Source organism: Bemisia tabaci, chromosome 7 (assembly GCF_918797505.1).
Source record: "Bemisia tabaci chromosome 7, PGI_BMITA_v3".
Lineage (NCBI taxonomy): Eukaryota > Metazoa > Arthropoda > Insecta > Hemiptera > Aleyrodidae > Bemisia > Bemisia tabaci.
Window position 1 is genome coordinate 29,828,149 of NC_092799.1, and position 25,525 is coordinate 29,853,673.

A 25,525-nucleotide genomic window follows, 5' to 3' on the forward strand; every position below is an offset into this window, starting at 1 on the left:
TTCGTATTCAAAAGCTGGATGAGGCAATGAATACAGCGGCTTGATAGCTCCAACAGTTGCTTTCAGGAGTTCGGCCACCCTTAATCGTATATTCCGGCTCCTGCAGCAGTCGCGTATTATTGAACGTACTTTCAACATATTGCACTCATTCTGATCAGTTCGCCTTCGAAAGCTCGACTAGGCAATCTGTGCGGCTTCGGAGTAGCTTTAGTTGCTCGATGTAATTAGATCACGTTCTATCGTTTCAATAGTAGTCGCATGCACTCCCATCGCTTTACTAGTAAGAGTTTTTTTTCTCCGTGTATGGCGCGCTCATCTTCCATCCGTTCGCCTTCAAGAATGTGTTAGGGCAATATGAGTAGCTTGAGAACGTCATTTGAAAGAGTCTCCAACTATTCACGCAGCATAAGGGTACAGGGTACACGTCACTTTACTGTCTCAATGTTAAAATTAAGCACCCTAAAGAATTAAGCATTATAGCACTGTCATTTATGATCTAAGAGACCTGTTGACAGGGTTGGTTACAGTTCATTTTTCAATGCAAACTTTATAATTGGGGCTAAAGGTCAGTGCTCCCATCCCATGTCCGTCAGAAGTTCCGGGATTCGGAACTTTTTTGTTCCAATTTATCCCACTCCACGACCGTCAAAAGTTCCGGGATTCCTTATATTTTTTTTTTTTGTATAAGGTCCAAGAAAGTTCCAGAAAACGCAGAAGATCTGGAACTTTCAGGAATTTCACAAGTTCCGGGAAAAATTGAGTAAAGCCTCAGAAGTTTTCGAATTTGGAACTAGTTCCGGGAAATGGGAGCACTGTTGAAGGCTTTTTTTTTATCGATATTTCAAGTATGCTCCAAAAAATTTGAGAATTTAAACACCCACAAGTCATGCGTTTCAATGAAACAACCATTATTCTTCAAAGGATGTGTCCCATTAAGGAGGGTATTTTGGCCTTAACTTTGGTCGAAAATTGAAACAGCTTAGAATAATGTCATGTATGGTTAAATTGACTCCTAATCATCTACCCTGTGAGAACTTGTCCTTATTTGAGGTGTTTTTGAAAGGTTTTTGCCTGATTTACCTGCGCAAAGTAGTGAAGTTTTACAGTTTCCTCGCATAATTGCTCATTTTCGGTCCTAAATTAGACTGTCTATGTATGAGCACAAGGGACTACCACTTTCATATTCGAATGTTTTAATCTTTAGTACACCCTTTACAACATATTTAAAGGAGAAAGTAGTAGTCACTCGTGCTTATAGATAGACAATTTAAATTAGGACCAAAAATGAGCAATTATTCGGAAAAACTGCAAAACTCCACTACTTTACGCTAATCAGGCAAAAACCTTTCAACAACACCTCAAATAAGGACAAGTTCTCACGGGGTAGATGATTGAGAGTCGATTTGACCATACGTGACATTATTCTAAGCTGTTTCAATTTTCAACCATAGTTAGTGCCAAAATACCTTGGGTACCTTAATGGGACACATCCTTTGGAAGTCTTTGTTGACTCAATGCTAAATTATCAGCCAAAATATGAAGCAACCCATTAAGTTTAATCCGGAACTTTCTTTGGAACATGAGGGCATGTGAGACTTGAAGAAGGCTCGATACCATGTTCTAAGTATCCGGCGCTCTAGACCACCCCAGTGAGACGCTCTCCTCTGCCGCTCCTCTCCGGCGGACGGAACTGCGGAACTCCTCGAAGAGATCCGTCGGAATCGGGAACGTTCCGAGAAAGCGAAAAGGAATAGGTGCATCCCGCGATCTGGATCCCGTTGGGCCCGGCGCAAGGGAAAGGCCTCGTCGCCGTCGGCCGGAACCGCCCCGTGAGTTGTGTGCTGTGTGCGTCTCGGCCGGAAACGGAACTCGCCCAGGACCCGGGACTCGGCTCCATCGCTTCCAGTCTGTTTGTCCCACCCAAATCAGGGATGAACCATCCGCGCGCCAGCCTACGGACCGGAATGCTGCTGTCCTAAGGAAGAACGCCGTATGAACATTCGAGAGTTGCCAAATTTCCCTTGACAGGGTGTCTCCAAGTCCGGAAATAGTATGATTTTGTAAGGGAGGTCCGGAAGCTCTGGAAAAGTGCGGAAATTCCGCCAAAGGTCCGGAATTTTCTTCATTTTTTGATCATTTTTGTCTCAATTTGAGCGAGAAATTCAATTTTTTGAAATTTTTGAATCTCGTCTAATGGAGGTGCTGAAAAAGTACTGAAATTTTCTATTGAGAAGGTACTGAATTTCTTGGGAATGTACCGAAAAAGTACTGTAAAAGTACTAATTTTTGGCCCGCCTGTTTTAATAGACACCCTGCTTGATAAAGCATGCATTTTTGGCAACATTCATGCATACTTTTCCTTGAAATCTCCAGATATTTTCGATTAAATTGCGTACAAAATCGTCTGAAATCTTTGGAAAAGGTATTCCCGATTTTCCCAGTAAATTCGGTTTTTAGCGAAGGAAACTTGGCAACGTCTGAAGGCTCATACGGCGTTCTTCATTCGACAGCAGAATGAAACCAGCATCGTGCCCAGGTTCTGCCTAGATCTCCCGATACAAATGCACTCACATTTGAAAAATTGAAGGCTCATGTCGAATGGCCCTGAAAAAGCTTCAAGCTCACCTCCTCCTCACTCCCAATACATCGCACAGTGGATCAAGTCAATAAGAGCGATTATACAAAGTGTGGAAACTTTAAAAGCTCATAACTCCGTTTATACAAAACTTGGAGGTTCTACAAGGGGCTCCATTGGTTTCCATTGGCTCCACTGGATACGTCCTTACGTCAGAGGAAGGACGAAACGTGAGGCAGTATCGCTGATTAATTGGCAGGGTGAGAACAAAGAGCTCCAAGATTTATCTCTCTTTTCTTGCCAAAATAGGCCTTCAGACCCATATTTAGGCCACTATTAGATCCGTAAAACACGGCCCTTGTCGATATCGCTCACTGGAAAAAAAACACATTGGATCTGGAGTCCAGACTCTGCAAAACATCGACAAGAAAAATTACTCTTGATTCAATCAGAATCTAGCTTAAATCATGAACCAAGCCTCTTAATTTAAGCGTATTTCGTTTTGATTCCAGCAAAAATCCGATTGAATCAAGAGTATTTTTTCTTGTCAATGTTTTCAAGAGCCTGGACTCCAGATCAATTGTGTTTTTTTTCCAGTGCTCCTTTAGATTTATAACTTATTTTTTAAAGGTTCATCACAATTCGGAGTTTTCAGCTCATAAGAATCCATAAAATCGCGTAGCGAAGTGAAATGGAAATGATTCAAACCGGAACATGCATATTTGCTCATGCTGCTGAAGTATGTTTCGATCCGAACCCCTTCTGGTGTAATTTTAGGCCCCTCAGTCGGACAAGCGTCGAAATGAAAATCGTGCTACTTATAAGTGATTGCGTCATCTCAATACAAGGTCGCTGTTTTCCTGAGCAGTCCTATTGAAATCTGCAGCGCTTTGTACTTTTCCTTCATTGCAATATTTTCTCTGTCCTGTCATCGCTTTTAAGATTTTAAGTTTCCGACTGCATATCCTGTGTTGATAAATACCATTCGTTGCTGCCATCTTATAATTCCCCCTCAGTTTGTGTCTTCAAAATTTTTGCATCTCTTTCATTCTTTTCCCTCTCTTTCCAGTAATCTCAATTTTTCACTTCGAGAAAATCCCGAGCAGGATATTTTAGAGGCTCCGCACTGCGCTGAAACAAGTTTTTCTTTCTTTTTGGGGAGTTCTGATTTGCACGTGGGTAGCAACATTATCTCTTGCTTTCTGATTGCTCGTTAATAGGATGTCAAGCGGTTTGCTGATCGTAAAGTCAAGTTTGTCCAACCGGGTCTTATTTTTAGCAGAATCGATCAATCCCCCACATCAAGATAGGTTGTTTCAGGAGAAGAAACTGACTGCTCGAACGCGTACTTTAGTTTAGTGGCAGGTAGTTATCCTCGGAAGGGAATTTTGGATCTTTGTCTTAAATTTCCGCGAGATTTTAAACCAGAAACAAGGAAACGTCCATCTGCTTAGCTTAACATCTTTCAAAACCTCTAACCTCGAACACATCGGCCTGTAAAAGCCCTGAATAATAATTTCTATTCTAATTTTCTGCAAGCATGAGCTAGATTGATGTCAGCCTCCTCGTCTTCCTCTGTGAAAATTGCAGTCTGCTTTTACACGTATCAGATACATACTGAGGCAACATCCCCTCGCCTTCTTTAGCAATGGGACGGGGCTCGAACCCGAGACCTTCTGGCTCGAAGCCAATTTTAATCCACTGGGACACGATCCAGCCAATGGAGTGGTATCGTAGCAGCGGTGCCTAGTTTTATGGATCATCCTCCGATTCTCCGGCCCTATGAATGTTCATGCGTTGTCAAACTTCTACTGAAAAATTTGATTTTCTTGATTATTGGTAAACCTTACCTTCATGTAAATTTTTGAAAAACAGCTTTTCATAATTAGGCCTGGATGTCACAAATTTCATGGAAAAGTATGAATAACACTCGTCGAAAATGGATCTTCTTTCGGAAAAAGTTTGGCAATCCTCGAGTTTTTCCATGCTGTTTTGTCTCAATAGCAGAACTGTACATACCTAGATATTACAAAATATTTTCATAAGCTCTTTTTTACCATCGGGTTAGTGACTGAACCAGAGAAAAGTAAGCGAGATTCAAACTTGAACGGAGGCTGTGGACTTGCGGAAGCCTCATTTGAAAATTTCTTGCGAAAATAACACCTACAATTTGAAGTTCTAAGCAGTCTCAACTTTTAGAGGGAAACCTATTATCGCGTTCTGACAATTAACAGATTTTGATGTTCGATGAAAAACTTTTCAGGGTCTTGGTTTGAAGGAGAAATAATAGGAAAAGCCACTCAGGCAGAGTGTTCAGCATCAGGATTTTTCAGATTTTTCCCGATTCTATCAGGATTTGAGGTTAATCAAGGTTTAATCCCGATGTCATCAGGATTTGAGAAAAAATCGGTCGTACAATCAGGATTTGAGAAGTCGGCGGTCCGATCGGTTTTTTGTTTTTACTTTCGCATACGCTTCTGCAGAAATTTTAATTTTTCTCCGCATAAAATCAGTATTTGGAAAAATTATGAAATCAGGATTTCCCTAAATGAAAAAAAAACTAGACACCCTGCCAGATGAAATGCAGAATTTTGCTTTTGCGATTTGACCTCTTTATCGGTCTTGAGTCTTGACTTGAATCAACCGTTAGTTGCGTTTGTTTTTCAAAAAGAATATTTTCCCTCTCTGCTCTTCCCTCTTCCTCTTTTCTTTCCTCGCTTTTTCTTTGTTCTTTTTCCCCCTCCCCTAAAAGAAAGGGGGCACGTCTGTCACCGTGTTCCCCCGGATCCGCCATCGCATGGGGCGAAACTGCACCACGCCAAATTGCCAGATCGCAACTGAATTCGCATTCCCCCTCAGATCCGCACGGATATTCCAGCTGCATGTGGCGTCATCGATTGCATCAAACGCAAGTGCAAGGCATATGAGACGCGAGACAAGTCCCGATTTGAGTCCTTCCTTCTTTAAAACGATACGTCTTGTTTTAGTTGTACGGTTTCTGCTTGTCTGGCACCCCCCTCCCATTCTCGCGGTGCCCGCTCCACCACCTGCCTGGAAGTAATGCGCGGAAGAAAGTAATGTAACGCTGATGAAGGTATTAAAAGCGTTGCTCAGCCCCCGCCCGCGTCTCGGATTTAAGATGCCCTTTTCTTGACACATCAGACGCGCCAAGTTCAAAGTTTTCCAATTATCGGAGTTGCCCCCGAGCCTCGTAAGTTGGAGCCCTGGCGTCGTAACTAGCTGAATTTACCGTGTTCCAGGGCTCGTCGTTTTAATTCGAGCTTTTAAAAAAACCCAAATTTGGAAGTATCGTCCACGGTGGGAAGTTCTTCGAAAATCAGGAGAAACCTCGAAAGTGTCGGTAAAATTCGTAGTTTTCCAGTTGAAATTTAAGAATGTAACAATATTTAAACGTTTCAAAATCTCTACTGGCAAATAGTAGTTTTACCGGGGAAACTTTTGAACTCTCCCAACTGAACATTTTCGGACAGAAATTGCTCCGCTATATGATTGTAAAATACGTATGATCTTAAATAAGTTGGAGTTACGTTTCATCTGAGGAGCCCTAAATTTCCGTGTTTAAATAACATGAGATTTTGCTGCTAAACTTCGAATTTTTTTGTCCTGCTGAAACTTTGGCATTGTTTCGAACACACTGATGCTTTTTTATCAGCAAAATTTGTAATGCGTTTGATCTGGCTTTTGAAATGCACTTTTATTTCCAAAATTAAGGGAAATGATGGAAAAAAATTCGCATTTAAAAACTTCGAAACGTCAAGGAAAAGTTAGGGGCATTCGGAATTTTAAGTAAAACTTATCCCCTTTTTAGCGACCGAAGATAATCTTTATGGATAGCCTTTTGGCAATTAATTACATTTTAAAAAAGGGGAGGGGAAAGAAAGAAATAGAGGCTTGTCAGATCAATCCTCGCCTTTTCTGTGTTTAAATTCAAGAGCAGTGTTAATTCATTTCGATGTTGAAAAATCAAAAATTAGTTTCTGCTGTATGCAAAGCATCATTTTCAACGCGATGTCTTGGAAATGAGGGGGAAAATTTCAGCGATCGCGGTGTGTTGGCGTCTTCATTAAATTTAAAATTTCTGCAAAGTCACGGAAGTTGATAGGTTTTGGCATTTCCCCCCATTCCATTGCAGTTTGTCCAATGAAGAATTCCAGTGGTCCCTGAAAAAGACAGCCGCACTGATTCGCTGATTGCGCATTGTCGACAATGACCCCTGTGTTGGCTCAGCGGCGGAAAAAGAAAAGGTCACGGGCAAACCAGAAGTCAGGGACGCAGGGTGAGCGCCCTTTCATTGATTGGCGAGGGGCACGGGGTACGCTGTCGTGAGTGTCAACCACCCCACCCCATCCCCCACCTCATCCCCCACCCCACCGGGCTGCTCCCTCCGTGTCAGCTGATGCAACGCGATCAGCTGTTGTCTGGCCAAATTCAATAGGCGCTATTGCAAGTTCCACCGCAGCTCGCCGAATTTGAATCCGTGTTTCCTGCTTTGTGTCCTCGGTTCTTGAGTATTAGCCATTTACACTTCCGGCCGATCACTGAAAAGAAAAGAAAAGATGCCTTAAGATCATAAGACTTAGAGTAAAGTCATTGTTCGCGATCCTAATCGGATCACTGTCCTCTATTTTTTTAAACTCCTAATTTCTTTTGTTACGTATGTTACTTCTAAATCGAGAAATGTCTGTGAGGTGTAGAGCATGTCAAAAAAGTCCCCCCCCTTTTTTTTTTCTTTTGAAAACGCGGTGTTTTCTTTCAAATCAATTCCAAACGAAAGCTTCGAAGACCCTTCGATGAGAGCTTTGGCTTGAGTTCAAAGCTTGTTTCGGCAATACAGAGTTGCACATTTTATTTTTTTTTTATTTCTTAAGAAAAATTTTGGTATTATTTTTAAGTCGTTCTTCTGTCGACGCGGGCTTAAGAGAACGCAAAGAGTCCTCTGGGGGTTGGGCCGCGTAGCTGCCAGTGGGCACGGTCCCTTAGTAATATCCTAATGTGTGAAAATTGTGCGAAAATTTGTTTTCCTGTCCATTCTCCTTAGTTTTTCTCTGAGAACTTCATATAGCAACATATTTGCACCGGGTGCCTTGCCGTGCGCTACTGCTTGCACTGCTTCATCAACTTGAGTGCCTTCCATTTTTTCTCATGCAACACGCGCGTCCATAGAGTACGAATAGTTGTATCAAGGCGATATGTTATTACCATCAGTTGAATGCGTCGCTTATTTTGATGCAAAGGTAGCGCCGCTCCGTCTTATTCTACCCGTGTGTTGTTGAAGATGTAAATTGAAAAGAATGCCTAATCATTTTTATGTATCATTTTTAGATTCTTTGGTTCAAAAAAAGAAAAAATACTTCCTCTCTACCCTATGGGAGCGAGAAAGTAAAACTTTAATCGATCATTTTTTTTTCTTTTTTCTTAGGCACACGTTCATCCGTTGATGTTACTCTAAGATGAAGACTATCGTTGGCACTACGATGTAGCCATCAGTCGTGATACAGCGTTGCGGTGTTCATTTAAGGTGTCACAGACCACTCGTGCTAGGTTTTTTTCTCGTTTATTTGAGGTCGGATGATGTTTGGGACGAGAAAAATTGGAATGCCTCGAGCTCAGCAGAGCCCGAAAACAAGGATGGAGCTTGCAAAAATCCATTAAACTCTACAGCCACCTAGGTGTTTTTAATCCTTCTGTAGGTTTGTCCCTCTGGTTTAATGCCATTTCTAGTGATCTAAATTATTCTTCTTTGTTGATACGTTTCATTGGACTTATTGGACTTTATAACTGATGCATTTCTTCATGTATACGCATTGCGGATTAGTATGGAACTCGATGTCCTTGTGGCTTACAAAAAACAGGAATGTTCGACTTAGGGGTTTTAGTTTGTCAAAATTCAGATTTCACAGTTTCTACTGGACTGAATTTCCCAATATTTGCTCCCATCAAAATCTCACTGACTGTTTTGAAAATGTATTCCGTGGATGTGCACAATAACAACACTGATTCCCATTAGAATCCACAGGCATTGAAAGAGAATGGATCTACATGGAATACTCATAGATAACTCTCCATCTTCCCGAAACCACCGCTCTGGTACTTAAACGCCATAATCTTTTATTTGCCGTTGGAATCGAGAGATACAATTTTCCGGAACCCAGCATTCATACGAAATTTTTAATCTCAATTCATCCGTCAAACAAATGGGCTAGTTTTTCAAAGACTCGATGTAGATATGTCTATACCGTGAGGAAACAAAAATTTCCCTCTCGCCTGTATCCAAGCGTAACACGGAAACACGTTCCGGCGCTTTGGTCACCGTTCCGTCTTCAGCATGCGATTCCAGCAAAGGCTGATGGTGAAATTAAAAATTGGAATTCGTTTCAGAGCCTCAAGTCACCGTTTCATTAAGTCGCGGTGTCAGCAAAGGCTCTGCAATTTTTAAAAATTTAATGTAAGGGCAGGGTGTCTACAAGTCCGATATTTCTGGAAAGTCGGGAAATAGCACTGATTTTCTAAGGGAGGTTCGGAAGTACTGAAAATGTGTGGAAATTCCGCAAGAAGGTCCGGAATTTTTTTCATTTTTTGTCATTTCTGTCGCAATTCAAGCGAGATATTCAAATTTTTGAAATTTTTCGAATTTTCTCCATCGGCGGTACTGAAAAAGTACTGAATTTTTCTGTTGAGGTGTTGCTGAATTTCTTGGAGATGTACTGAAAGCGTATTGTAATTGTAATAGCACTGATTTTTGGCCAGCCTATTTTAGTAGACACCCTAAAAGGAGTGTAAGTTTTTTTCTTATCATGACTTTTTTGCATGTAGCCCATTCGGTTTTTCTCTATTCCTTTCGGCTATCCAAATTGCGTTGATCTCCGACTTGTTTCTCTCTCGATTACATCACTCGTATAAGAGTGTGGGGTCTGTGTAATATATTGTCTCTGATCGCGTCCCCGTTACGGGTAAACTCCTCGTCTCGCCGTGAGAACGCCAGTCGCATCCTCGGCACTCGAGCCTCCACCCCAGTCCCGTATTTTTCATTCCTGGGAAATAGGCCATTGCGCGTCCACGCCGAGTCCCATCCTCCATCTTCCCATTCTTCGGGTTCGGGGCTGATGCCGCCTTGCCGGACGGCCCCGCTCCCGCCGACATATTCTGCCGCGCTAAGCAAAAACGCCGTATGAACCTTCAGGCGTTGCCAAATTTCCTTCGATAAAACGCGCATTTCCTCGTGAATCTATGAGTATTTTCCTCCCAATTTTTCAGAGAATTTTGTTCGCAGTTTAATCTAAAATGTCTGAAAATTTCAAAGGAAAATATTCATAACTTTCCTAAAAAATAAACATTTTATCGCAGGAAATGTGGCAACTCTCGAATGTTCATACGGCGTTCTTCCTTAGCACGGCAGTATTCCCGAGGCTCCGCGTCGTTTCCCGTTCACTGTGGCACGGCCGGGCGGATCCCCAGAAATGCTGGAAGCCCGCCGAGGGATGGTTTCGCCGCGACGTTGCCGCGCCGTGCGGGGACGCCGGGGGCGAGGCCGGCTCCGGCGGGACGCCGAGGGAAGTCGGGCAAGCCTGGCTCCTTGAACCCTGTCGCCGCCGCCATGCCGCGGATCGTGGATTACACCTGGAATCCTCCTGCTCGGCGAAATAAAGGCCCAGCGGCTCTCGTGCTCGGCCTCCGTGTTGCCGCTTTCGCCGAGGAAAAACCCCGTCTCGCCCACCGATGATCAAACCGGTTCGATGTTATCAACCCCGGGTTCAGACCCATCCGCGGGCACGATACATCGGGATGCGATTTATTGCGTTTTCGAGATGGGGCACTGGGAAAAAAAACACATTGGATCTAGAGTCCAGACTCTTGAAAACATTGACGAGAAAAAATACTCTTGATTCAATCAGATTTTTGCTTAAATCAAAAGGAAATCCGCTCAAATTATGAGGCTTGGTTCTTGATTTAAGCTAAAATCCGATTGAATCAAGAGTATTTTTTCTTGTCGATGTTTTTAAGAGTCTGGACTCTAGATCCAATGTGTTTTCAATCATTAGTATGTAGAAGTATTAAAACATCAGGCAATCGGAAGCAACCTGAAAAAATTAGAAAATTTAGGGTTGAATCGAGGAATAGAGCGGAGTAACTCCTCTCCGTGGTTCACGATCTGATCGGCACTAAAAACTTGCTGATTTAGGTATGTTTGTTTAAAAAATCAGGTTTTAGAGCTTTATTAAAGTAGTCTGCAACTGATAGAATTCAGATGGCTTAATTTGTGCTTCATTGTGCTCTTGATGAGGCAGAATACTCTTTTTAAACCTCGGTGGAATATATCCATCGGTTCTTTATTACCTTTCATCTTGCAGAAAATCTTGCATCTCTGGCAGAAGTAGATCGGGATGGCTTTAATTTGCTTTACTCAGTTTTTCCTCATCCTTTTGACTGCCAGCCAAACCAATTAGCACTTCCCTGTTTTAAAATATTTTTGCGAAGCTTTTCGGCTTTTCGCAATAGATCGATGGTATTAGAGATAACTTGTGTTGATGAAAGTACTTTTTCCCCTTGCTTTCCATTTTTCTGACGCGATTAAGGAATGGTTCAAATGAATTTCCGAACCCACAGTGAACCACAGACACACACTTTCGTTCGTTGACATCAGAGGTCACAAATGGGCCACATTTGCAATATGGGACCACTATTTCTGGCTCATTTTAGAAACAGCATACATGCCATTGGTTTCCTGTGCAGACAGGTGCTTTTATAGAAGAGCCAGATATAGTGGTGCCTTATCGCAAAATGTAATCCAAATATGAACATCCTTGCTTTAGGCTTTTCAAATTTTCATGGAGTGAGGCCGAGGGGTATCTGTTTCAGCAGATCCACCCACCATCTCCTTGGATTGGCCTGGAGTCGAACGCGTCGACTCCTAAACCAACCTAGCTGGTCGTCTAAGGTAATTTTCTAAAGTTGGTAAAAAAATATGAAGTACTGAAAAATGTAACCCCTGTCTATTACATCGAACTTGATGGAAGAACGCAATGGAGATGTTGCATGTGTGAGGAATTTGCGATTTGACTGTTGATTCTTATGTAAAAGTTCGCGAAAAACACGATGGTGCCACTGGTTTTCTTTGAAATCATCTCCCAAGCTCAAAAAAAGCTCTCAAGTTGAAGCTAAAATGGAGGGGATACCCCACGCTATCCTGCGAGTCCACCTCTACATTAAGACAAACTCTCCGTGCAAAGATAGGGAGCATTGAGCAAATACATTAGCAGCGATGCCGTGTTTTCAGTTTTAGGGTCCCCAATTAAAGTGGCAGCCCTGTCAATGTATTTGCTCCCTATCTTTGCATGGAGAGTTTGTCTTGATGTAGAGGTGGACTCGCAGGATAGCGTGGGATATCCCCTCCATTTTGGCCTCAACTTGAGAGCTTTTTTTGAGCTTGGGAGTTGATTTCAGAGAAAACCAGTGGCACCATCGTGTTTCTCGCGAACTTTTACATAAGAATCAACAGTCAAATCGCAAATTCCTCACACACGCAACATCTCCATTGGCAATCTTTCTTCCCTCTGTTTCAAGCTCATAGCACCCGATTGCTTCTCGCTGTAGGCCGTGGATATTTTCCACTCGATGCGTGGATCATGGCGGGTAGATCCTCGGGTTTTCGGACGGTCCATAGCAACGCTAACGGGAAGGGTCCTGGAAAGGCGCAGCCGGCGCCGACCGCGACCGGCGGCGGCGCGCGGTGCGGCGGCGGCAACTCCGCGCTCGAGGTTTCGCCCATTGTTGCGCCTTCGTCGGAAGAGCCCCGCTCTCCGGGCGAGAGAGCCGGGGATCCCGGCGCGACCTGGCAGTGTCCCCGTTTAGCCACCCCGTAATCAAACGCCGCGCCGCGCGCCACTCCGCGTCTCCTCTTGCCTCCTTTATGTTAGTTTTCTGCCCCCCGGCGCTCCCTCTCCCCGCCGCCCCGCGCCCGGCGTCTGCCCTCCGTCCACACTTCCGATTCCAATTTTCTTTTCTTCGGATCCGAGTCCCGAATCAGTCAACCTTCGGCCGCTCCCAACGACCCACGCTCCAACCCCTCGCGCGCTCCCGTATCCCAAGTCGAACCTAACCTCAAAGCTTCGCCTTCCACGTGCTCGGTCGGGCACCGCGTGGTAGTTCCCCGTTTAAATGCCCTTCGAATTCCGGATCTCGTTCGACCTCGTCTCTTGCGGCACGTGATCCTTCGTCTTGGCCTGCCCGATCTCGAAACTGACCACCACGTGGGACTCCCGAATGATGGAGGAGAAATCCCGGGTTTGGTTCCAACTCCGCGTCCGAACGAGGAAAACCGCCATCGCTTCCTTGTCGAATACATGACTCGGAGACTCCGAGGGGTTGAAAATCCTGACCGCCCCGCAGAGAACGACCCCTTGCTCGAGGTGACGCCGGTGGTGCGAGGAGGGACGCTACGCGACTCATCCCAATATGGTATGTTCTTTGTTCAGATTTTCCCAAAATGGTGTGTTCTTTGTCCAGATTTTCCCAAAACGATATGTTCCTTCGCCAGATTTTCCCAAAATGGTATGTTCTTTCCATTTTCCAAATTTTTCCATAATGGTATGTTCTTCGTTCAAATTTTTCCAAAATGGTATTTCCTTTGTCCAGATTTTCCCAAAATGGTATATTCTTTGTCCAGCTTTTTCCTTTACACTGTTACACATTTTTGAGTTAAATCCGAAGTGCATTTCACTCTCTTTCTTGGAGTGGAGAACCTACTCTCTTCGCTTAGTTTTTTTTCTATCACGCGGCAGTTTGGGGGCAAAATAGGCTCCCGAGTGAAATGCACTCTGTATTTCTCTCTGAGATTTATACCAGTGCACGTGCAAGGCCGTCGCAAGAGTAGTAGGAATATGAATTAACTTTAGCACCGTCGTGGACATTCGAATCTGGCTTTATTGCGGCTAACTGACTCCGAAATAGACTGCGGAAGTTAATTAATGTGGAACTTAATGTTCAATTCGGAACCTTGCTTTTTTCATTATCCATGCCTCATTATCATTGCCCGATACAACGGAAAGTATTATTTCATGCTCTTTTTCTTCGCGAATTTTCAATTTTGGTGATTTTTTCTCCGTGCGTTCGAACTTCGAAGTTCTCGAAAATGGGCAAATCATTTACATCGTCTCGTTTCTACATGCATCAGTAGCGGTCACGTGTTGCACGCTGAAATCACGTTTCTCGGTCCTCAGCCATCGTAACTTTGGCGTCAGACCAAGATTATCCCACTCAAATGTAGCCCTAGATTGCAATCAAAATCCATAGCTGAATCCCTGAACTTGCGATCGTCGTCTTGATCGCGAAGTTCTGAAATCGAGCTCATGACCCAAGAATAGCTCGTTGGAGTTACTATTGGCGTTCGACAGGTGATATAGGGTCTATTTCTTGGAAGATGCCCGCCCTCAAAAGGTTTTCTTTTCTTCTTTATGTCATCCATTTTTCAAAGGTTCGGTCAAGGTGGTTCGAGCGTTTTCCTCAAGTTCGTTTTTTCCTTTTTGCTTTCGTGGAATAACTCACTGGAAAAAAAACACATTGGATCTAGAGTCCAGACTCTTGAAAACATTGACAAGAAAAAGGACTCTTGATTCAAGCAGATTTTAGCTTAAATCAAAAGGAAATCCGCTCAAATTAAGAGGTCTTGTTTTTGATTTAAGCTTAAATCTGATTGCATCAAGAGTATTTTTCTTGTCGATGTTTTTAAGAGTCTGGACTCTAGATCCAATGTGTTTTTTTTTCCAGTGTGCCTTTCCAATATACTCATTATTGTTAATTTTTAACACCGATTGCCCTGGGTGTGAGCACGTGTTCTAGCGTCATTTTATATTAGTTGACCAATGCCAAAATAATTTTGAGTGTATTTTCCGAAGTCAAATACATCTTCGCGATCTTCCTGATACGAGGCTTTAATTTTTTACCAGCTATAGAGTTCTTTCCTTCTTAGAGTTTTCGCATGCTCGAATTTAACTCTATCGATCCGTGAAGACAGCTCTTGAGCGCGCACTCGCATGAAAGTAGGGAGTAATAGCCAATTAATGAGCCTCTCAAACTTCATCGATCGGGTGCGGCGACCGAGTATGTCTCTATAAGAAGGATTCTATCGGAATTTTTCTCGTTGGTTTCCGGGAAATAAAAGCTGTTGCCTCCATCACCTGAAAAAATAGCATACACTAGAAAAAAAAAACACATTGGATCTAGAGTCCAGACTATTGAAAACATTGACAAGAAAAGGGACTCTTGAGTCAATCAGATTTAAGCTTAAATCAAAAGGAAATCCGCTCAAATTAAGAGGCTTGGTTCTTGATTTAAGCTTAAATCTGATTCGGTTTGATTCAATACTATGCCGGCTCTATTGAAAAGCAGGACTTCTAATACTTGTGTTCCTCGCCAGCAGGCAGATTGTTGAAATTGATAGAGACAAGAGAAGACATAGGGAGTATGGAGCGATCCTATTGGTTGAAGTGGGTGGTTCCTATGGATGATCTCAGGGAGAAAATGATAGACTAACTATACGGTCTCTCGTGGATTGCAGTTAGTTAGTCTATTGCCTTCCTCCTATGTCCATTGCAACCGCCCGCTTCCACCAATAGGATCCCTCCATGCCCTTTTTGTCTTCTTTGTCTATCAATTTCAACAATCAGTCCTCCGAAGAGGACGAAAGTGGCAAAACCACTTCGCGCAACTATTCGTCCTCTCATGTCGCGCAAATTGCTGTCCTGATATTTGAAGGCGCACCCGATAGAGTGAGCTGCACGCAGCGAGGAGAGGAACATTATCGTAACCTCTAAGATCATTCCAGTCGATTTGGAATTAGTCTTCCTGTATTCAGACCGAGTTTATCAGAAAGGAACCAACCTACATTTTCGAAAAAATTGAGTTAAGAATGTTTTTCAGTTTCACCAGCCGTAAATTTTCTTCTGCCAAAAACTGAAAGTCTGAAAAACAATATTTTGTTGTGAAAAGAGGGATTAAAGATTTATTCTTAACATTGAGCTTCATGCAGGAATAAAACTTCAAACTTCTTTTTCTCAGTTTCGACTTAATGTGGGTCGGTTCCTTTCTGATGAACTCGGTCCATTTTATCTTTTCGTCGGATCAATACGGAGAAGCCAAATGATTTCATATCCTCCTCTTAGTTGTGAAAGACCGTCTCACTCAGCCTCACTTACTACATACGGAGCAGAGGAAGAACGCCTTATGATCCCTCGGGTGTTGCCGAATTTACCCTCTATAAATACGAATTTTCCAAGTATCCTGAGGATGTTTTTCCGTGAAATTTTCAGCGACTTCCAAACACAATTTAATGCAGCATATGCACAAATTTCGAAGTAAAATATCCATAGCTTCTTCCGAATATTAATTATTCTATCAAGGGAGATTCGTATAAATAACTGCCGTGCTAAGGAAGAACGCCGTATGAACATTCGAGAGTTGCCAAATTTATTTCGATAAATTGTCAATTTTTGAGGAGAGCTCTGAATATTTTCTCTTGAAACTTTCAGGAACTTTAGGTGAAATTGCAAGCAAAAGCCTCTGAAAAATTGGAAAGAAAATATTCATAAGTTTACCAGGAAATTCGTGTTTTATCAAAGGAAATTTGGCAACACCTGGAGGTTCATACGGCGTTTTTCCTTAGCGCGGCAGATCAAGTCGCTCTGACGGCGTTCTTCCTCAATACTGAAGTGTATCGAATGGAGCTTCATTTTCGAGTCGGGAGTTTGGGAGGCCTCGTGGCTCATTAAGCCGCTTGTTTTGATGACTGGCTGGTATGTTTATAGTTCTCCCGAAGTTGGAACTCGCCGTCGGCTTCGGCTCCCCCGGTCGATAGGAACCGCGCCGACCCTCGGTAATCGAATAACTCATGATGATACTGCCATTGGCCGCAGCCGGTGGGAGTGTGGAGCGTGCCGGGTCGCCTCGGTCAGTTCCTTTGAGTCCAAGCTCGTGGCACGGTTTTTGGGCGGCGGCGCGGCGAAAAAAATGTCGTTTTTCCGGTGGACCCGCGGCGGGAATTCAAATGGGCCGCCGCACATCGGGCTCGGAACGACCGGACCGGGCCGGCAGTTTTCTCGCGCCGCACAGTGGGTTGAGTTAATTAGAGAGGTCGGACATGATATTTTTGACTACACTGGGAAAGAAAAGAAAAAGAAAAAAAAAAACACACACACATTGGATCTAGAGTCCAGACTCTTGAAAACATTGACAAGAAAAAATACTCTTGATTCAATCGGATTTGTGCTTAAATCTAAACGAAATCCGCTTAAATTAAGAGGCTTGGTTCTTGATTTAAGCTAGATTCTGATCGAACCAAGAGTACTTTTTCTTGTCGATGTTTCAAGAGTCTGGACTCAGATCCAATGTTTTTTTTTTTTTTTTTTTTTTTTGTTTAGTGTAAAACTAAGAATTTTGGTGTTTATGTCGTCACTTTTTAAATTCCAAGGGGTGTTTGGAGAAGAAAATCTCCTGAGGAAACCAATTGAGCCACTTTTAGAACCTCAAATTTCTGCATAAACGGAGTTAAAAGCGTTTAAAACTTCCACATTTTGTCCGACCTCTGAGACCTCTTTTCTCTAGAATTTCACCCTTTTTTAATATTTTCACCTTTAGGACCTACTCGTTTACTGTGAAGACGAATTAGAAGAATAAACACGCAAAGGTACTGGGCACCTCTTTAAAAATACCAGAGTCTCAGCATATCCTTGTTTGATTTCTCGATAGTATTTGCTTCCGTCTCTCTCTTTTATTTATACTGCTTTGGGAAGCAAGAAAATTGCAACTTTACGCATTCCCGTTTATAATTTCCTCCAAAAAGGCTCTGCTAATACAAAAGCGGCGAAAACTCACCCCTTCTTCCTCTCACAATCAGAACGACTGTCATGCCGTTAGAAACTCGTACAAAAAAATAAAGAGTTCCAAGGCGAACAGGTTTTCTCTTAACGGAGCGTTTTAATCAGAGAACAATGGGTGGACAAATAAATAAAATGAAACGTTTGAAATAAAATTGTACAACGATTGCCCCGGACGGCAATATCGATCTCAAGTCTTAAGTTGCTTCGATATCATCCCATTTTGTGAACTTGCAAGCAAATGAAGACCCCAAGTTACAAACATTTCCCACGCATAAAAATCGGCACTTTCCCAAAAGTGTCACGTCTCCCAGTTTTTCGATGCCAGAATGCCGAGACACGAAACATCAATGGATAATTGAAAGAATGACATCCTGAAATTGTAGTACCGTAGGCGCAGGGAGCCTTTTGTTTGGTGAAGACATTGTTTCTCTTCTTTAGGCCTTAGGTTTTTTTACCCCAATGCGTTCGGGATTTCGGCCCTTGAGTTGGTTCGATACCTGTTAAAGAGATTCCTAGAATTGTTGGGAGCCCAGCGGCGGATGTGAAAGTGATGCTGTCTTCTTCTCAATGACTCGCTGTTGCCGCAGTGAGTAAGAAAGACTCGAATCATTCCTAGATCTCTTTCGCGGTTTTTCAAAATGTGTGCCTCTACTTTATGTCATCGGAAGAAAATAGATAATTTGAGTGTCCCTCGTCCGAGGGACTTATCAATTTTCATCCTCCTGAAAATTTTACGGTGGTATTCATGGAATGGTTAAAATTTTTCTCTGGATCTCACAAAAAAAAATAGTGATATTCTCTCACCCTTAGGTGTTATAAAAAATCTGATAATAAAGCAAGGATCATTTTCAAATCACAGTACAGATTTATCTGTTTCTACTTGCTGAACCCGAAATTTCATCTGAGTCAGTATCTTTAAATGTTTGATAACAGAAATTAATTTAATTCTGTCATTTTTCACTTTCTTCGCCAGCATGAAGATGTTTGGGGTATGTTTGGTCTCCGCTTTGAATGTTTAGGCGTATGAATTTTTCGACAACTCGATGCAAATCCTATATTATAACGTATTTATTTGCTGAAAATCCACTCCAAACTGCGCCCGGGTAAATTTCGGAGATATTTTTTTTTTCACATTTTACTGCATTTTTTCGTCCAGTCGAGAAGATGAGGGTGGTTTTTTCGTTTAAAGAATCCGGAGGAAACCTGGTGGGAAGAAACATTATATCGCCTTCTTATTCACATGACAACCCTGGAAGGTACGTTCCTCGTGACACGCTGTGAAACATATTTCCCGGCCTAAATTCTGTCTTCTCACCACTTTTGTGTGTTGATCTAGCCGGCAATTATTGCACAGCGCAGAGAGCTACTCTAGGTGGTGTACTGGCCGAATGGCCACCCTTGGGTCTCCAGCGCCTTACCCCTCCCACAAATATTTTCTTAAGTCCGCGCCGCGCCGCCTCGCGCCCTCCTACCTCTCAGGATACATAAATCCTTCCCGTGACGCATGGCGTCACTAATGTTAATCATTTCGAGAGGTAGAGAGAAAAAAACAATCTCGACCAGCATGGGAATGGGTTTTCGCGGTCCGTTATTTGCAGAAATCTTCCAACCTTTCGAGGTAAAAGATCAGTAGATACCACTTAGTACTTCGTAATCGTGTCCCAAAAATTACCTGAACATCCCTGCTCTCCAAATAATTTTGGAATGCTATAGAGCGATTCTCCTTACATTTCAAAGGACCCTTAGAGAAAACCCTATTTTGCTACGGGAAATCGACCAAAATTCTTCTAAAAACACTTCTTCGATTCTGAAAATTTTCTCAGAAAGAACTGGGGTCTTTAAGTTTTTGCCGCCCCTAAGTCCTTAAAGTATTACACTGAAGTTTCTTTTAAAAATAATTAAGTTTCCGTAATTTGCCACCATTGTCTACGGCAAAACTTGATTCAAAAGTTTGCAATTTTTATAGTTTGTCCGAACAAATTTTTAGGAATTAAATCATGGTATTTCCTGTCAATCTGTGCAGATCGTTTGTAATACTTAAATGCCCTAACTGTTTCGTGTTTTTTAAATACTTACGAATTGCCTTTTTCTTTGTTTCAGAAGGGGGTGAACGATGTCTAGTGTTAGGTGTGGTTTGTCGTTGGATGTTAGAGATGGGAACAATGTCTCTACACCCATCGTCAAAATCGGTGAGTCATCAAGCAAATACATATAATATACATGTTTTTTAACCTAAGTTTGAGATGGCGAGTCCACTCTAACGAACCGACAAAGAAAAATCTGGTCCTCAGCCTAGGATTACATCGAATCATGCAGAATAGACAAACTCTCAATTTGGATTTTTAAAAAAAAATTGAGTATGAGTAGTTTTGAGCTTGAGCTCATAGTCGTATTTCTTTTGTGAAAAATTCTTAGTCAGGGAAAACTATTTTAATGTGAAATAAGGGTCAAAATAAATCTTTAACATTTAAATAAAACAGTAGTAATGGTGCTCTGGACTTCAGAATATGAAAGAAAAATGCAAGCACTGTGTCCCTGCTTACTTTTATATTTTCAATAGATGTCGTAAAATAGTCTTAATACTCGTTAAATACAGGTTTTATTCTACTTACTATGTTTAGTGGTTTCCCTCCTCGCTCAAAAATGACAGAAATATTGTCACAATTTGAGCAATACTTGATTGTGCTTTTGGATTTCCATTCTTCGTAGAAGATTTAAACAAAAGTGATGTTATTTGTCTTCCGCAAAAGCTATCTACCTTAGGAAATCTTGTCATTCTGCAAGTCATACTTTTCTCACGGCTTAAATTGTTGTGTTCTCATGTTGTTTTTCACAGATCATCCATATACAGATTCAATGATGATGACTCATCAGACACCCTCTCCATACCACTTACTGGACCATGAATATGGGCAAACTCCGCAGAGTCAAATCATGCAACGACCATTAACCGCTCCACCCCGTACTTTAGTAAGTATCAGAAAAATTCTATCCTTTTCCTCATGAGCAAACACACTTTTTTACTCCCTCTCTTTTTTGTCAAATGGAGGAGTGCAATTAATGGTTTGGAAATTAGTTGTGATGCGCAAGTTTTTAATACATTTAATTGTGCAATGGCGGGGCTTCAGGAAAGCTTATGATTCTTTTCAGACATGGGCTCATCATTGAAAGAAAACTTTAAAAAGTCATGGCTCAATGCGAGATATTTTATTGATAAAAATGTGTCTAATTATAGAATAAGAACTTAACCCAACAACTACATTGTAATAATAGATGACAGAAATGTTTGGTTACGGTTGGAGTGTTCTGAACTTCATACGACTTCAGTATCTTGTCTTAGAAAAATGCTGGGTGTGAAAATTAGGAGACAACAGGAAGCTCTCCATTTATGCGTTCGAAGTTTTCCTCCTTAAAAGTTTTAACTAGTTGTCAAGAAATTTGTGACTTTCAAGATATCCATTCACTGAAGAACTTGACGGATCCTAGAAAAATAATTGAACTCAAGTTAACGTAAAAGAAAATTACCTTAAGTTTAACCGATTAATAACATGTGCCATCATTTTCTATTTCCAGAATGTAAAAAGGAGACTAAATTTAGAATCGGAAAACGGTGATGAAGAATTTAAAGCTCCCAGGTCGAAAAGGCCTCGGTCCAACTCTACCTCTAGCAATCCTAGTCCTGCCAAAAAAGGTGAGAACGTTTGTTGTACAAATTTTTGTACAATGTATTTGTACAATGAACTTACTTATGGTATATTTTTACAAGTATGCAACTTTTGACTTCTCATGATTTGAAGTTTTGCATTTATTCAAGTATACATTTTTTGAACGTAAAAAATTAAGTTGTTCAATACTTAAGAGGGTAATAATATGATCTAAGGGCATGACATGAGAAAATTATTCATTTAATCCAAGAATTTTGGTCTAAATTTTGTTCATTTCAAGGGATAATGATCTGATATTTCTCATTGAAACATTATTCGCCAGCCAAGAGCTAGAAAAGAAAACCCTAAAAATTCTATGTCTGTACAAGCATACAGTTTGCTATGCTGCCAATACTAATTTCTTTTCACCTATCAAACGTTTTTACTCCAAATTATCTGCTTACGTTAGTGCCTTTTGGTAGGGTATGGTCAATTATATATTGAATTTTCTATTAAACGGTCATCAATTTTCATGATAATTCTAGAATTAATTTTCAGTTGTAATTTACTTAAATTTTCATGTCCTTAACTAGCCACAAGAAATCAGGATTTTTCCGTAAGCTCCAAGGTTGAAACCATAGCCCAACGCTTATTTTTTTTATTTTTATTTCATTAGTTAGCGATGCACATATTTTGTCAGTTGTTTGTTATTACCGATGAAACAAAACTTTGTTGCTCTTGGTCTATGCTCTATTATGATTAATGAAGTCATCTCCTGTAAGAAGTTAACAACTCGTACTTTTTGGATGTGTCATCAAGAGAGGTCAATGTATCAACTATCTCTCTCATGATACTTGCAATTTTTTTACATGCATTACCTTGTAATAATTTGTAAACTCATGCTTAAAGTTTGAATGTATTGTATTCTCAGGTCGAGCAAAAGATGGACCCACTCGATATGATACATCTTTAGGTCTTTTAACGAAGAAATTTATTGGATTGCTCCAAAGTTCACCTCAGGGTGTAGTAGATCTCAATGTGGCTTCTGAGTGCCTTGATGTTCAAAAGAGAAGAATCTATGACATAACAAATGTTTTAGAAGGCATCGGAATCTTAGAAAAAAAATCAAAAAATAATATTCAGTGGAAGTAAGTATTTATTTCTGTTCTTGATTTTTAACAACTCCATCAGGCGAATATACGTCATTTCTCCAAGGAATAAAGTCTATGATCCTCTAGTTTTTCAAAACATTCTCTACTAAAGTTTTACGAGAATTTACTCTTTTTCATCACTTTGAACTGAAACACTATCGTACAAGCAGATTGAGTTTTTTTCTTGGTGGTTGATTTTCTATTTTCCCAATCAAAAGTGTGATAAGAATAATCTTGTATTTTGTTCTAATTTATTTGAATCTTTCTCCTGCTCCACCGCTAAGAAACGCATCCTGTCCTTTCGTTTTGTGAATATTTAAAATGAATAAATACCTATCAATTCTGAAGGTTTCTGCCCTGTATTTTTCTATCTTTCAAATTTCTTGGTTTTCATGCATTGTTTCTAATGGACTTTTTCCTTTCCAGGGGTGGACAGGTCTCAGGAGACTCGTACAGTTTTCTCCAAAAGGATATAGATGCATTAGATGCAAAAGAAAGAGAACTGGACGAACTCATTAAAAATGCAGGTATGTTCTCAGTATTGTAGTAATATTTACCGGAGCATGTCTGCGGTCGTTATAAATGTGGAATACAACCCCCTACAGAGAAAGTTTCGGCATTCATGGGGTATGTCAACTTAGGGCATCTAAGATGTAGCGATAAATTTGAAATTCAGTCCAATATTTTCACATCGCATTTTCTGAAACCTATTTTGCTTGCTCACAAACCCAAATTCCTACTTTACTTAAAAATATCACATCAAAGCTTCATCTACGAGCTAGAGACCCCATTTTCTTGTGATTTGTAATGACCCAAATTCTGGCTAAAAATCCCAAAATTCTCCCTAAAAACCCCCAAAATTCTGGCCGTAAGGTCTCTATCTAGGTTCTGGGGTCTCCATACAAGACCCTTAAAATATGTGTCAAGTAATTAGAATGTCCATTAAAGACCTATTGCAAGTTTTAACATGAAAGGAAAAATAGCACTAATATATTTCACCTTATTTTATGAGGTTTATCAGATAACATGTGAGGTGAATGTTACAGAAGCATTCTAGTTGTAAGAGCATCATGCCTACAGTTTAATCTAGTATAAATTTTAATACATTAAATTTTAAGCATAGAATCAACCAGGAAATTAAATGAATAAATGAGTTTTCTCTTTTTATTTCAGAGTGCCAGCTACGTCAAATGAACGAGAACAAAAGGTATGCGTATATTACGTATCAAGACATCCATGCCATACCCGAAAATCAATCTCAGACTGTCATGGTTGTTAAAGCTCCTCCAGATGCTCACCTAGAAGTGCCTCAGCCTACGAATCCTAAAGTGAGTAACTATCTGTTTTAGTCGCTTCTATGTTCAATGAAAGCCCTCAAAGTGGAGGCCCAGTTCAAGAGGGGTGCAGATGGTTGCAAGAAAAAATAATGACCTTGGCCAGCTTGCATCCTTGAAAATTTGAGACACGATAAGTTTTCAAAATGGGAAGGCTTGGAACTTTCTGCATCCTTGCATAATGGAGAAGTTTTCCTGCTCTATAAGATAGTTCATCTCTTTTTACTGTCTTACTCTACAAGTAAGAAAGGAGCTAGATACTTCGCCAGGGTTGCTATTCATGGTCGATAAGTAACAGTGACATTTTTACCCCATATTTTAAGGTCTGGGAAAGAACAAGCACCAAACACTGAAAGAGAAGGAATTTTTCTTTGTCATACATGTCAGCAAAATTTAACAAAATTTTTTAAATCTTACAGGCTCTTCAAATGTACATGAAAAGTAGTACCAAGGAGATTGAAGTCTTCCTGTGTCCAGATCCTGTCACAGAAACGCCAACAAAAAGTGTCACACCACCCACCAGACATCAATTGTCTGCTGTATCATCGTCGCAGCAACAGCAAAAGCAGCAGCAATACCAGCACCAGCAGCCTTCATCAACCTCACAACTATCTCAGCAGCAGCGATCACAGCAGTCTAACGTATCTCAAGAACCATCTACATCCTCATCTGTAAACTCTAGAGTCTCTGTAAGTATTTTTTAGTTATTGTGCTGCTCTTGAGGAGTTGAATGAAAATTTTTTTATCTCCTCCAAACCCAGTGTGTAAATCTTTACCTTGTTACTTCAAGGAGTAGAAAAAAGTTAAGATTTTCTGAAACTAGATAAACCTGACACCAACAGCAATGTGCCATGTTGCGCCAAGCTGGTCCTTTGTGAGTGGCAATCTTTTCGCGCAATAGAAAGTATTTGTAATTTGTTGGAATATTTTTGCTGATTCCAATAAATTCTCATTATAATGAGTTCATTTGAGAGGTGCCATTAGTGTAACCCTGAGGATTCCAGTATAGTTCTTAGGAGCTACATTTTAAAACAATTTTCTGGGCATCAATAAACTTACCCAGAAATCAAGTTTAATGCTTCTTTTGGCTGAACTGATGGGTCCAGAAATCTTGTCTAAGTGGTCCATTCTGTTAATTAAAAATTACTGTCCCGTTGGAGCTAGCATCTTATGGTTGAAAATATAGTTGGTCAACAAATCACTTTTCTTGATTCACACTTCTCTGCTTTTTCAGGATCTCCTACCTCCTACTCTAGATATCACCCAATTGCACAATATGTTAATCAAAACCGAAGCGAAAGATGTTGACGCCTCGCCAGCAGTTTCCAGGTTGCGTAATGCTCTCATATCAGAGGCTGATGATTTCTACAATTCTCAGCTGCAAACAGAAGACCAACACAGTTCAGGTAAACATTTAGTACCTTTTTCCAATTACAGCCTCTTTGAGTGTCAGCTCAGTTTTTCAATCATGGCCTACTAGTGCTTGCCTTAACTTAACAACAGCTATTCTGCCCTTTTTTAAACTGCTTATCTTAAGTTTTTACTCTCCCTCCGTCTAGGGCACTAAATCCTTGCCCTTGTTGTGCTTACATGGTATGACACGAACATTGAGTTTCCCTTCTCCCCCCACAGCTTCAACATCAGGTTGAATGAAAAATGCTATGAAAATGAGTTTTAAAGGAATGCTCTATTCCTGAAAGGAACTTCTAGTCACACCATTAATTTTAGTCCATTCTCAAGGTTGCAATGAACTACCTAATAGCTTCTCAATACCGGAGGTGGTTTTCCTGAAATTGTGATTTTCCTCCAGTTCCATCCTACTTGATCTATTCTTACCTCAATTTGCAATGTAACAGTTTTACACCAGTTCTTTTTGCAATGCTCCATTCGCTTTCTCATGCAAGAACTCATGAATGATTATGGGCTCTTG

At 41.1% G+C, this 25,525-nt stretch overlaps 1 protein-coding gene across 4 annotated transcripts in view; it reads left to right on the forward strand.

Moving 5' to 3' along the window:
- The window catches only part of LOC109042413 (E2F transcription factor 1), a 54,632-nt gene that overhangs the window by 14,931 nt on the left and 14,176 nt on the right, over positions 1-25,525 (forward strand). For 3 of the 4 annotated variants that reach the window (XM_019059127.2, XM_019059147.2, XM_072302819.1), the window contains exons 2-9: positions 19,567-19,655; positions 20,303-20,436; positions 21,040-21,157; positions 22,042-22,258; positions 22,688-22,788; positions 23,435-23,589; positions 24,015-24,284; positions 24,830-25,001. In XM_019059127.2, the coding sequence (XP_018914672.1) occupies positions 19,580-19,655; positions 20,303-20,436; positions 21,040-21,157; positions 22,042-22,258; positions 22,688-22,788; positions 23,435-23,589; positions 24,015-24,284; positions 24,830-25,001 (1,243 nt within the window). In that variant the 5' untranslated portion in view covers positions 19,567-19,579. Of the gene's footprint in view, positions 1-12,677; positions 13,052-19,566; positions 19,656-20,302; positions 20,437-21,039; positions 21,158-22,041; positions 22,259-22,687; positions 22,789-23,434; positions 23,590-24,014; positions 24,285-24,829; positions 25,002-25,525 lie in introns of those variants that run through there. The other variant, XM_019059136.2, reaches the window with a different exon arrangement.